General features: G+C 40.1%; 1 protein-coding gene and 1 pseudogene across 1 annotated transcript; both read left to right on the forward strand.

Moving 5' to 3' along the window:
• The first annotated feature begins 4,066 nt into the window (after positions 1-4,066).
• On the forward strand, positions 4,067-4,519 carry LOC149263012 (uncharacterized). Its single transcript, XM_089385335.1, has one exon. The coding sequence runs from the start codon at positions 4,067-4,069 to the stop codon at positions 4,517-4,519; it is 453 nt and encodes a 150-aa protein (XP_089241461.1).
• An 8,062-nt stretch (positions 4,520-12,581) lies between these two features.
• LOC149263013 (S-adenosylmethionine synthase 1-like) lies at positions 12,582-13,801 on the forward strand (annotated as a pseudogene).
• Positions 13,802-14,003: the final 202 nt, after the last annotated feature.

Below are 14,003 nucleotides of genomic sequence, written 5' to 3' on the forward strand. Positions count from 1 at the left end.
GAGTTGGGCATATTTGTGGGGTACACTGATACACCTCACAACTATCAGGTGTACCTGTTAACCAATAGGATGACAATGGTTCGCATAGATGTAAAATTCGATGAAGAGAAGGCCATGAGATGTTCCCTTGAGAGGGAGCTTTAGCTACATGCGATTGAGGAGCTTTTAGCTCCTAAGGAGGAACCTCAGGATGATGTGGAGCAGCCACATGCAGAGGAGCAGGGAGTGGAGACACCCACTCATGTAGAGTCTCCAAGAGAGGGGAAAAAGTGCACTAGAGAGGTTGACAGGTCATTGCATGATGCTAGAGAGAATGTGGGAGCACCCACATCACAACACAAGCAGAGGAGGTCACCGGAGAGGTACTCTGGCTACATGGCTCTGATGAGCAGATGTGCAGAGATTGAGCCATCCTCTTTTGAGGAAGTAGTGTAGTAACTAGTTCGGGTTGATGCCATGGTTGAGGAGTATGACTCCATTATCGAGAACAATGTTTGGGATGTGGTCCCAAGACTGACAGACAAGTCAATGGTGAGTTCCAGATGGATTTACAAGGTAAAGTTAAGCAACGATGGTAGTGTGGAGAAACACAAGGTCGAGTTTGTGGCCAGAGGGTTTTCTCAGGTGGAGGGGATTGATTACGACGAGACTTTTCCTCCCATTGCAAGGTACTCATCAATCAGGTCCATTCTAGCATTCTCGGTGCAGATGGGATGGAAAATACATCAGATGGATGTAAAGGCAACATTCCTCAACGACATGATTGAGGAAGAGGTGTATATTGAGGATCCTGAAGGATTTGAGACCTTCAACACAGACTCACATGTGTGCCGACTCAAGTGAGTGTTGTATGGACTAAAAAAATCACCTTGTTCTTGGTACACCAAGATCGATAGCTATTTCACTGGGTTGGGCTTCACCAAAAGTGAAGCAGATGCGAACCTTTACCATATTGTGGTTGAAAGTATATTGTTGATTATTGTTTTATATTTCGATGATTTGATTATGACAGGTGATGATAAGTTGATCAAGTCTTGTAGAGAGAATCTTGCAAGAGAGTTAGAAATGAAGGACTTGGGGCTCATGCACTACTTTCTGGGGATGGAAGTATGGCAAGGTCATGAGGAACTGTTTATCTATCAAGGCAAGTATGCCAACGAGATACTTAAGAAGTTCCACATGGAGAGCTATAAACCCATGGAGACTCCTTTAGCTGGTAACTGGAGGAAGGAGGATGCTACTTTCATTGAAGTAGTGGAGGCTACTATTTATAGGCAGCTTGTGGGTTCAGTCATCTATTTAGTGAACATACGACCAGGCATGTGTTATGCTATTAACCATCTTAGTCAAGCAATGGTTAAGCCGACCAAGTTGTATTGGAAGGAAGCCAAACATGTGTTGAGATACCTTAGAGGCACTACTCAGTATGGTCTTTGGTACAGACGGACAAAGGGAGTGAATCTTCAAGGCTTCACTGATGCAGATTGGGCAGGGAGTCCATCCGACAGGAAGAGCACATCAGGTGGGATCTTCAATATTAGGTCAACAGTTGTTTCTTGGTACAACAGGAAACAAAGATCAATTGCACTTAGTTCAGCAGAAGCAGAGTACATGGTTGCTAGTCAAGCAACTTGTGAGGTTATCTGGATGAGGAAGATTCTGGTTGGTTTGTTTGGTCAACAAATGGGTCCAACAGTGATTTACTGTGACAATCAGAATTGTATCAAACTCTCTGAGAATCCACTTTTTCATGATTGATCCAAGCATATTGATATTCAGTATCATCATCTTTGAGATTGTGTGCAAAGGAGAATTATGTTGTTGGAGTACATTCCCATAGAGGAACAAGATGTTTTGACAAAGGCCTTGTCAAGATGCAAATTCAAGTTCCATAGAGGCAAGATCTGGGTAGCAAATAACCCCTCTCTTGTTGAGAGGAAATGTTAAAAATAGCAACAAGAAATCTTAATTTAAATTTTCCTTGAATTAAATTATGAATTAATCGAAATTCTATTCTCATAACAACTTGTAATATTTAACTAAGCTAATTTGACTTAGTTGGCTCAGTAAATTCGAGTTGGAAGTCTATCTAGAGTCATGTAGAGTGATTCATAAATTTTAGGGGTCCAGGTTGAGTTCTTTTGAGCTGTCATTAATTAACTCAGTCTAACTGAGTTAAAGTCAATTAAACTAGTCCAAATAGTTAGAGGAACTAGTAGGAGGTATAGTAGTGGGGACAAGCACCAATGCAGCTTCACTGCTTGACTAGTTAATTGAAGATTCACTCATAAATAACTCATGCATGTCAGTTCAAAGGAAGACCCAGTTGAGATTAGAGTTTAGGGACATTGTACTATCAATTGTATAATTTTCCGAGTTGTACAAATGGTGCATGCAAGCAGTTGAGGCCCTATGGATGGATTGTGCAGTTATGGAGAGAGAATTTCCCAAAATATGGGTTAATTCTCTCAGTAATTGCGCAAGGAAGTAGGGGCTTGGAAGACAACATATTTGGCTAAGTGTTGGCTTGAGCTGGTTTGTGAAGCAGAGAGATAGATTGTACTTGTGCTGAAATTGTTCGGGTTGAACAAGCATTGCATTTTCTTCTCAGGTCTTCTAGTTAATGCAATATAGATAGTCAGGGTTTTGAGTAGTTGCCTTCCCCAAATATTGTGTTAGGTTCGATTGAAATTCTTCCTTTTTTGCTTAGTGTTTTCAATGATCAATTTTGGTTTGTGCTCATGAGTAGAGTAGATTCAAGTCTTTTGTTCTAACATATTACAGAAGTAGTTTGAATCTACAAGTAAAAATCTACAATAATTAAATGAGCCTAGATCCATCTTAACTTCGGATCTATTAAGTACCAAAAAGGATCAAACTTATGAAGGTGCGAACCTTTTCTCAAATTTTGCACTTAAAAAAGAAATTTACAACTTGAGAGATATGATCTCTCTTCATACTTAATAAATTCAAAATTAAAATAAATATAAACTAATCAACAAACCAAATACAATCAAATAAATAAAAATGATAAAATCAAACCAAATACATCATTATTCTCATCTTATAATATATATAATAAAAATGATAAAATTACTTAATGATTCCGATAAAGTGTTGTTATACCAATACTATATTTAAATTTTGATGAATAGAAAATTTTGTGTGTAGTTAGTTTACTTTATCATTAAAGGAGCTTAATATATTTTAGTTTTAAATATATATTTAAGATAAATTTATTTAATTAAATTTTATCATTTATAAGTGCCCAATCATATTAATTTTTACTATTAATATAAAAAATTAAATATAATTAATCATTTAAATTTTACCTATTAAATATTTATAATTAAAAATAAGTACTTATAATAACAACATTGTGTTTTTTTTGGAAGAAGATAACGGCAAAACGAATATATCAATAAGATTCAAGGATCGAATGCGAGCTGCGCTGCGGGGGTTCGAGTGCGACCAGGCCTCGGCTCTCCTCGACCTGCCCTCACGGGCTCTAAGCCCTGTGCTTCTCACCGACTAGCAACCTCTGCCTCACGAACTCAGATCTGATCGGATCTACACACCGATTCGCTGACTGCACTTTGAATCCAGATCTAATCGGATCTAGACAGCTAGTCGCCCTTCTGGCTAGGGAGAGATCTCTGCTGTGTTGCCTCGGTGGCAGCCGACATTAAGCCTGATGGAGACTCAGGGTCATGATCCTCCCTCTGATCCTGCCGCAGAGGCATTCCATCAACTCCTGGCAGGCTTGCCTCCAAAAAAAAGAAATGAAGCCTCTAAATTTGTCAAGAAACTAGATGAAATTCCAGAGATCTGTTTGCCTCCGGAGACTCCCATGCAGGTAGCTTTGTCGCTGGCGGATCGGGGACTCATTGGCCAATCCACAGGACTTTGGCCATCCCCGAAAACTACAGAGCAATGGGTCAACAGGAACTAGGCACCTCTGATCAGCCAAAGTGTTACCTCATACTTTCTAGGGCGAGGTTTTTTTCTCTTCGAATTCACCTCCAGAGAAGACAAAGACCTGATCTTTAGAAACGGACCATACTTCATGGGTCCTCAGGGCCTCTATCTAAATAAATGGACACTGGATTTCGACCCGACGGTAGATGTTCCCAAGGCTGTTCCAGTATGGGTTCGTCTCCCAAATCTGCCGGTTCACTGCTGGAACTGGGACTCCTTGAAACACATCGGCAACTCCCTAGGGAAATTCATAGATCGGGCTAGCAACAAGGACCAGTACGATTGTGCCAGGATTTGTGTTGAGGTAGACTTAGAAGAAGGCTTACCAGAAGCAATCAAAATCAAAGTCGGCAGCTGGTCCCATGTGCAGATCTTGGATTATGAACAGCTGCCTTTCAAATGCAGGAAATGCCACGTGTATGGACACTTCGCTAGAAACTGTCCGACCAACCCAGAGCCAGAGAAAGGAAATGAAGAGGGCTGGAATCAAGTAAGACGAACCAGAGCCAATCAAAAGGGACAAAAACAGGGTGGACAATAGGGCAAAGGCAACCCTCAGATCAACGCTCAGAAACCCCTACAAAAAAGACGCAAGAAAATAAATTTGTCCTTCTAAGTCAACCGACAGAAGACGTTCCAGAAGCAGAGATCCAAAAGCCAGAATCCTCAAGGAAAAGCACACCTCCAGCTTCCCCCAAAGAAGCTGAGAATCCTAAAGACACGTTCCAAGAAGAGGAAGAAGAAGAACAAGAAACTGAGGAGTCAGAAGAAGAAGGAGAAATAGGCGAATCCCAAACTTCGGTGAGAAGATCTGCAACGGGTCGCAAAACAGACAAAGAGAAAAGAGAGCAGCAGACCTACAAAGATAAGCTACATGGCAGCCAACCAACACTGGAAAAGCTTCTTGCCTCAAAGCCCAAAATGGGGAAAAATCAGCCCCAAGGCTCCAAGGGAGCCCAGCAGAAGCATAAATAATGAAAGCTATCTCCTGGAACTGTAGAGGTATGGGGAGCAAAGTTAAGGAAGAAGGCATAAGAAACCTAATAAGAACATAAGCCCCAGATATACTTCTCATCCAGGAGACCAAAATGGAAGAAAAACTCTTCCTGCAAATAAGCAAAAATTTGTGGCCCAAAAGCGAAGCAAGAGCTAACTCAGCCAGGGGTGCCTCAGGAGGAATCGGTACTCTATGGAACTCCAACAAATATGCACTCACCTCTGAAGCAACCAACACTCATTGGTTGATGTTAAAGATGCAGAACCTTGACACAAAGGAAACCATCACTATCTTCAATGTATACTCTCCAGTCAACATAAGAGAGAAAAAGGAGTGCTGGGATACCATAAAACAACAGGTAGATCTGACAACTCTGGAAAATGTAATCATTGCTGGAGATCTCAATCTCACTCTCCACTCATCTGAGAAGAGGGGAGGAAGCATAGTCCGAGATCCGGCAAGAGAATGGGCAGAGGATCTTCTGCAAGAATGGGACTTGATAGACATCAAACCCTCATCAGGTAAGTTTTCATGGTCTAACAAAAGAATAGGTCCTGGGCATATAGCTGCCAGGCTAGATAGATTTTTCATCCAAAGTTCTTTCCTGCTTCTTGGACTAGAATCTAGAATGCATATTCTCCCATGCAGCATCTCGGACCATAAGCCGATAAAGCTAGAGCTGCTTGCCCACCTAGATCTGGGCCCCATTCCTTTCCGCTTCAGTCCACTCTGGGTAAAGGAACCCCTATTCATGCAAACAATCAAAGATTGCTGGAGCCAACCTGTCAAAGGCTCACCTTTTTACATTTGGGAGGAAAAACTCAGAAGGGCAAAAAGAGTTTTGAAACGCTGGGCAAAAAATCTCCCAAATCCAGCAACTGAAAGGAAAGTCATCAAATCCTCCCTTGCCTCTCATCAAACTTGCATGGAGAGCGCCATAATCACAGAGGAGATGATAGACCAGGAAACCCATCTACAGCAAGACTATCATAAGGCCTGCTTGGCAGAAGAAGAATACTGGAGATTAAAATCGAGAAATCTCTGGCTGAAAGCAGGAGATAGGAATACGAGCTTCTTCCACAAGCAAGCCCAGGCTAGGAAAAGTTTCAATACTATTTCTGAGATCAAGGAAAATAATGTTACACACAAGGAATTTGCAGACATCAAGAAAGCAGCCTATACGCATTTCCAAAATCTATTCACTGAAGATCAGAAGACACTCCTGCATCAAGAGCTGCTAGACATTATTCCTCAAGCAATCTCTCCCCGTATGAACAGGATCCTAGAGGCCAAAATCACAAAAGAGGAAATTAAAAAAGCCCTCTTTGACATGGAGCCCGACAAGGCCCCGGGACCAAATGGCTTCTCTGCCAGATTCTTTCAAGTTTGCTGGCCGATTGTGGAAAAGGATCTTCTTAAAATGGTACAAAAATCTCAAAATTCTCAGAAAATAGGAGGCAGCACAAACTCTGCTTTCTTAGCTCTCATTCCAAAGGAAAAAGGAGCCAGCAACTTCAGCAGATTTCGCCCGATCTCGCTATGTAACACTGGGTACAAATTAATTACCAAGGTCATTGCAAACAGGCTGAAGCCCATCCTACCAAAAATAATTCCGGAAAATCAAGGAGGCTTCATACAGGGAAGGTAAATCGTGGATAACTACACTCTCGTTCAAGAGGCAATACACTAAAGTCTCCACAGAAAGGAACAAGGTATGGTGATCAAACTAGACTTAGCAAACGCTTTTGATCAAGTTAATCATAGATTTCTGTTAAAAGTAATGTGTAAGTTCGGATTTGGAGCAAATTTTATAAAGTGGGTCCGGGCTTGCATCTCAGAGCCTTGGATTGCTCCCCTAGTAAACGGAAGAGCCACAGATTTTTTCAAAGCCTCGAGAGGCCTCAGGCAGGGATGTCCTCTTTCCCCTCTGCTTTTTGTCATTCAAGCCTCTGTCTTCAGTTTTCTGTTAGATAAAAAATTGCAAGACCAAGAGATCAATGGTCTTTGTATAGCCAGAGGGGTCAAAAGCTTAAACCACGCCTTATTTGCGGATGATACCTTGCTGTTAGGCAGTGCCACCCTCTCCTCAGCTTCCAAGTTCAAAGCTGCCTTAGATGTTTCTATCAAGGCTTCTGGCAGCGCCCTTAACAAGAATAAATGCCATATTTACAGCTGGAATACCTCGCCAAGAACTCTATCTGCTATCTCTAGATGCCTGGAATTTGCTGCTTCATCCTCCTGGACCACTTTTAAATACCTCGGCCTCCCTATCTGTCTCAAAAGACTCTCAGTCAAAGACTGGCAACCTCAGCTTGAAAAGTTCAAATCTAGAATTCAGTCCTGGGGTTTTTGCTGGCTCAACGCTGCTGGCAAGTCAGTTCTTGTAAAATCCGTGCTTTCCAGTCTCCCAATTTTCCATTTTGCAGGTCTCCTTGCTCCTTCAACCATCCTCAACAAGATGGATGAGTTTATGTGTAGATTTTTTTGGAAGGGAGGAAAGCAAAATGAAAGGAAAATCCCCCTTATCAGTTGGGAAACCATTGGCAAGCCGTTGATGGAAGGTGGCCTAAAATTCAAAAATATAGGTCATCAGAACGTGGCCATGGCAGCAAAGACCATCTGGAGGATCATTGCGCCCAAACCTGGATGGGCTCAACTTGCCTTATGGAAAAAGTATCTCAGGGGATCCCGATTAAGATGCTTAGAGAACGAATTTCAGGCTCAGAATTCGCCTCTCATTAAGCAGAATTCATCATTCCTAAAACTCTACACCAAAGCAGGCCCCCTAATCAGAGATCATTCCTATTGGATCCCCGGGAATGGCAGGAGGATAAATATCTGGTCTGATCGCATTATGAACAGGGAGCCTCTTGAAAATTGAATCGCCACCAGGGACCTACACACGTGGATGAACAATAATGGCTTGCGCACACTATGGGATATTTCGTTGTGGCATGACGAAACCTGGACGGGCTGGAAAGCTGTGGAAGTGTCGGATCACCTGCGCAGGGATTGGACCATGCTGACAGAGCAACTACACGGTCTGGCCCCCACGCAGAGGAGAAATCAGGATCGCAAGGGATGGGGAACGCAAAGCAGAGGATACACCGTGGCCATGGGCTACAAAAAATTAATTGAGAAACCGCACATTCCTCCCGATCCAGCATCGTGGCATGGAGTATGGCGCACCCCCTCATGGCCGAAGACAGATTACTTCGCCTGGCAGCTCTGTCATGAAAAAATTCTCACCCACGATATACTGCAGAGGAAAGGAATCCAGGGGCCTTCTATATGCCCATTGTGCAAAGAAAAATCAGAGACAACAATGCATATAATGTTGGAATGTTCGTTCTCCAAATGAATCTGGGACTTCTTTGTTCAAAATTTCAATCCCAACCCCTTATTGCCAAGTTCCATTATGGAGCTGTTCTCAAAATGGACAGCCAGATATCCAGGATAGCCTTCAAAAAATCAGGTAGTAAAAACAGCCTGGGACATTCTTCCAAAGATAATATGCTGGCAAATTTGGCTTGAACGTAATAGAAGAATTTTTAGAGACATAAAACAGAACAACAAGGTTTTAGAGAGCAAAGTTAAAAGCCAACTCAAGGAATGCCTAGCTGACATTAAAGACGATTCAAACCTCAGTCAATAAGACATCTCCTGGGGTACACTCATTGGCTTGCAATTCCATCCAGCAAACAGAGCTGTCCCTTCTCACAAAAATTGGCACATAAGAAAATTTGAAGACGACTTTAAAGAATGGCTCAATGCGCGTTCAAGACATACACTTTTCTTTGATGGGGCAGCAAAGGGAAATCCGGGCAAAGCTGGTGCAGGAGGGGTCATAGTAAACCAAAATGGGGAAATAATTCACTCCTTCGCATGGGGGCTTGGACATACAACCAGCGTGCAAGCTGAAGCTCTAGCTTTATATCAAGGACTCAAGATCCTCCAAGACACAAATGTTGAAACAGCCAATGTAATCGGGGATTCTCAAATTATAATAGATGCAATGGCTTCCAGCACCACTGTGACAGATCTCAAGCTCACTAGACTGATATCCAGAATCAAGGGGCTTGGAAAACGCTTCCAGAGATTAAGCTACTTTCATGTGCTGAGAGCCTTTAACAAAGAGGCAGACAAAGAGGCCAACAAAGCCACTCTACTCTCAACAGGAACCAAGCAGAAAGACAAAGAAGAAACATGGGATCCCATACCTTAAGATACAGGATCAAATGGTTTACTCTCTTCTTTTAAAGCAATTTGTTTGTATCTCCAAGTGGGGGGAAATAATTAAAAGCATGGACACCAGATCAAGGAAGATCTTTGTAAGAATAAGATGCATATTCACTCACAAAAGTGACCCACATCAGAATAAAGAAGACCTCTATGTAATCAGATTATTGGCATTCAGCCCAAGAGGAATATAAATACCCCATACCCGTTTTTGTCAAAAAAAAAAAAACATTGTGTTTTTTTTGTTTTTTGTTTTTGTTGTTGTTTTTTTTTAATGAATATAAAATAAGGTTTTGTTTAACTAATAGATGAAATGATTTTTTGGTCGAAATTGATAATACAATTTTAAAGGAGATTGTGATTGCTTGATGTTTAAAATGCATTTTTAATGAATAAATAGATTCAACACCTTGAAAAACTGATGAGGCACTCTAAATTTATTGATTAAACAACTTACACTAATGATTCTTAAGAATCCTTAACAAAATTTGGGAAAATTGACCCAAATAATATTAAACCAAAAGAAATATCTTTTTTGAAAATAAAAGCATAACTCAATTCCCAAACTGCATACCAAGATAGACACACTACTAAATGAAGTCAAAGAGATTAATAGTGATCAATCCATATAAACTAGCAATTGCCCCAAAAGGTGCAAAGAGAGGCCGATAAGATTGTTAAATTGGAAAAAAATTCCCTTTCCCATTTCCTCAGTAAACAATTTCGAAAAAATTTCCTTTTTCATATCTCTATCAAAAAATTCCAAAATCTTGTCTTAGCATACCATTAAATGTTCATGTAAAAATACACAATGATGAAGTCATCTTTAGACAAGTTTGTATAAAATCTGCCACAAGAAAGAACAAAATAATGTTTTATATTCATTGCTAAGAGAATTCAGATGTCAAAAATAAGCCTGTGTTCCTTACCAATACTCAATGAATTCTCTTAATGACTCACTGCCATAGAAGAAGTTTACAACAATAGTTCAGATGAATTCTCTTGTTTTACTTGATGTAAAACAAGTGTGATTGAGCCAATCTTTAACCAGTAATCCAGGTGTTGTAGTTCTTAATGAAAAGTGAAATTTCTAAATGCTGTCAGCGTTTAAGTTTTAAGCCATCAAGCTTGACTAACTTTATTTTTGAATGACTTTTAAGGGGATCGTACAATGAACCTCGTAAGCATCCAAATGGTTTCTCTGTTATCAAAAAACTTTAAAGACATTTTATAGTTCTCCAAGACAACCAGGTACCCAACTATATGTCTTATAAATCTTTCCATGTGTGAGAAAAAATGTGGCAGACCTCTTCCGTGAAAAAAAAAAATAGCTATTTGCCAATTCTGGCCTCTTTCAAGTGCAGATTGTTGTTATTAACAACATAATGTTGCAAGAGATTCAAAGTGATTTTTGGCACTTTTATGCAGAGAAATTAGGGTTGATCTCTAAAGTTGTTTAAGCATGGAAATTGAGGCAGAGATTTTCTGTCGATCTCCGACAGAATTCAAGTCCTATTGTTGTGTAATTTTGTTTTTAGATTTTTCTCTGTCAAGACTGAATAAGAAAAACACTCTAGCATTCAACACTATTGTTGTGTTCTTGCTATGTATTTGTTTCAGTTTCCCATTCAGTTATTTTTTCTTCTGTGTATTATTTCTCTTCTATGTGTATGCCTAAAATCCCTAAAATCCCTAGAGCGAGTTTGATTCTGAATGAGGTGCAAAGAATGGTTGGAGGAGTGGAGCGAGTTCGATTCTGAATGAGGTGCAAAAAATGGTTGGAGGAGTGGCAATATTGGAGGAAAACCCACTCCGCTACCAGAGGGACCCTTTCCTTGTTTCCCGTAGCAACAGATTCCATCCAGATTCATTGAACTCATGCTACAAGTGATGACGATAAAAGCAGAAAGTGATCCTCTACTTCTATCAGTGCACTCTCTTGTTCATCTGTTGGCCCTTATGCACAGGAGGAGAAAAGAGGGGATACCATTCATCTACGTCTTAAGCTAAGGTACCATTTCAGCGAAGATCTCTTTTTAATGAACCTTTTGTTTGTTTGTTTTTTTTCCCTTTTCGGGACACGAACTAATCAGATGAATACTTAAAAGATCTCTTTTTAATGAACCTTTTGTTTGTTTGTCTTTTTCCCTTTTCGGGACACGAACTAATCAGATGAATACTTAATATTTTTGAACATTTAAGCTCATTTTGGGGAAGGTTTTTAGGGACATCATGTTTATATGAAGTTTCAACCGTTGCCAACCTGCTGAAACAAATTCTTCTCTGTCCAATACATCACAAATAATTATTTTTTTGCACTTTTCCCTGATTGTCTTTTTTTAAATCCCTCAAGCTGCTTCTGTTGAGGCTAGGTTTTTCTTTAGGTTTCCTTGGTTGTTTCTATTTATTCGAAAGGTTAGCACGCTGGATCTTATTTTTTCTACATTAATTAGATCTAAATCTGTAAATATGTCGGAGTTTACCACAAATACATTCTCAGCGCATTGTTGTATGGACTTTGAGAATCCCTGAACCAACATGTCTCTGGAGTATACAACTTGCTGGACCAGAAATGGGGTGATTTCTGTAAATAAAATAAAATACTCTGTATTTGTATTCTCACATTTGGAAAAAACATTGCTGACATACTTTCCTTACTTATGCCGAGGGGTCCTTTATATCCATCCTCCTTTGCCTCCTTTTTGCAAAGGAAGCATCTTATAAGCTAGATGACTCTACTATAAACACTTTTGAGGGGTACTGACATGCTTAGCAGCATATATCTATGCCAATTAACTACTTTCACCTTGCCTGCTATGTACAAGTTCTTGAAGCCCTTTAATTCCTTTACAACCCTGTTTAAACCTAGTTTCATATCTCCTAGGAAATGGATCCAATTCAAAACCCCTTTTATTAGCGCATCTTTTGTTCTTGCATCCTTATCAAAGACAATATCTGAAGAATCAAAATGCATTGAAATGGTGCTGGACTGGTTGGGCTTTGGCCAAAAATTTACCCAAAGAATCAACATGTTTTTCAATAAGTTTCATTTAGAATTGTAGTAAATCACAGTATCCTCCAACCATTTGGTCTGCAACAACTTCTCCATAGGAATGTTTGTCTCTAGTAATATTTTCTAGTGATAAGAAAGATATCCATGCAATCAACATATTGCATAAAATATTTTGCATATACACTTCTGCACTTGTGTAATACTAGTTGTTCTCACTCCACAGTCAATTTTCAGTTTTCTGGCTAACTATGTGTTGTTTAACAGTTTATATTAAATGGTGATTCTTGCATGTTAAGTCAAGTGTTTGGTCATATTTTCTCTTGCCTACTGATCTTTTTATGTGCCTGTATTTTTTAGATGGACACCTTTCTCTTCACATCAGATTCTGTCAATGAGGGACACCCTAACAAGCTTTGTGATCAGGTTTCTGAAGCCATCTTGGATTCTTGCTTGGAGCAAGATCCTGAAGGCAAGGTTGCATGTGAGATTTGCACAAAGACAAATATGGTTATGATATTTGGAGAAATCACAACTAAAGCTAATATAGACTATAAGAAGATAGTGAGGGGAACACCTATAGAGGAATTCAATTCATGTCAATCGATGTTGGCTTGCGTGCAGATAATTGCAAGGTCCTGGTGAACATTGAACAAAAAAGCCCCGACATTGCACAGGGTGTCCATGGCCATCTTACTAAGAATCCTAAAGATATTTGTGCAGGAGATAAGGGCCACATGTTTGGGTATGCTACAATTTGAGACCCCGGTGTTGATGCTTCTCAATCATGTGCTGGCAACAAAGCTGGGAGCACAGTTGACTGAAGTAAGAAATAATGGAACCTGCCCCTGGTTGATACCAGATGGAAAGACCCAAATTATTGTTGAGTATAAAAATGAGGGAGGGGAAATGGTCCTGTTAAGAGTTCACACTGTTCACATCTCTACTCAACATGATGGAACTGTTATCAATGATCAGATTGTAGTTGATCTCAAGGAGTATGTCATTAAGCCGATTGTTCTTTCTCAATATCTAGATGAAAATACAATATTCCATTTCAACCCATCTAGGCGTTTTGTAATTGGAGGACTCCATGGGGATGTTGGACTCACTGGGAGGAAAATTATTATTGATACATATGGTGGTTGGGGTGCTCATGATGGAGGAGCCTTTTCTGGAAGGGGTCCCACCAAGGTGGATTGTAGTGGTGGCTACATTGTTAGACAAGTTGCCAAGAGTGTTGTTGCTGCCGGGCTAGAACGCTGCTGCCTTGTGCAGGTTTCATATTCCATTGGTGTGCCTGAGCCACTCTCTGTATTTGTTGACACATATGGAATTGGATAGATTCTATATACTGAAATCCTGCAGTTGATCAAGGAAAATTTTGACTTCTGCCCTAGCATGATTTCTATCAATCTTGACCTAAGACGGGGAGGCAATATGAGGTTCCAAAAAATAGCTGCATATGGCCATTTGGGTTGGGATGATCCTAATTTCACTTGGGAGACTGTAAAGGTCCTTAAGTGGGAGAAAGCTTGCAACTCTGGAGTAAGAATCTGGTAACCTTGAAACCATTCATGATTTAATGTGCTCATTAGGCTCTGATTTAAATGTGCTCAACTTGTTGGACTCTGAACACTAATTTGTAGAATCAGTTGGAAAGAAAACAATTACTCATCGCTGTACTCATGTGACCAACAACGTTTTCAATTTCCAGGTGGAGGTCCTAAGCAACAAGAAAATTAGAGTTTCATAAACATTCAATCTTCCATTAAAAAT

This window comes from Pinus tabuliformis, chromosome 6 (assembly GCF_031772625.1).
Source record: "Pinus tabuliformis cultivar Carrire ecotype Pingquan chromosome 6, CPIR1, whole genome shotgun sequence".
Classification (NCBI taxonomy): Eukaryota; Viridiplantae; Streptophyta; class Pinopsida; order Pinales; family Pinaceae; genus Pinus; species Pinus tabuliformis.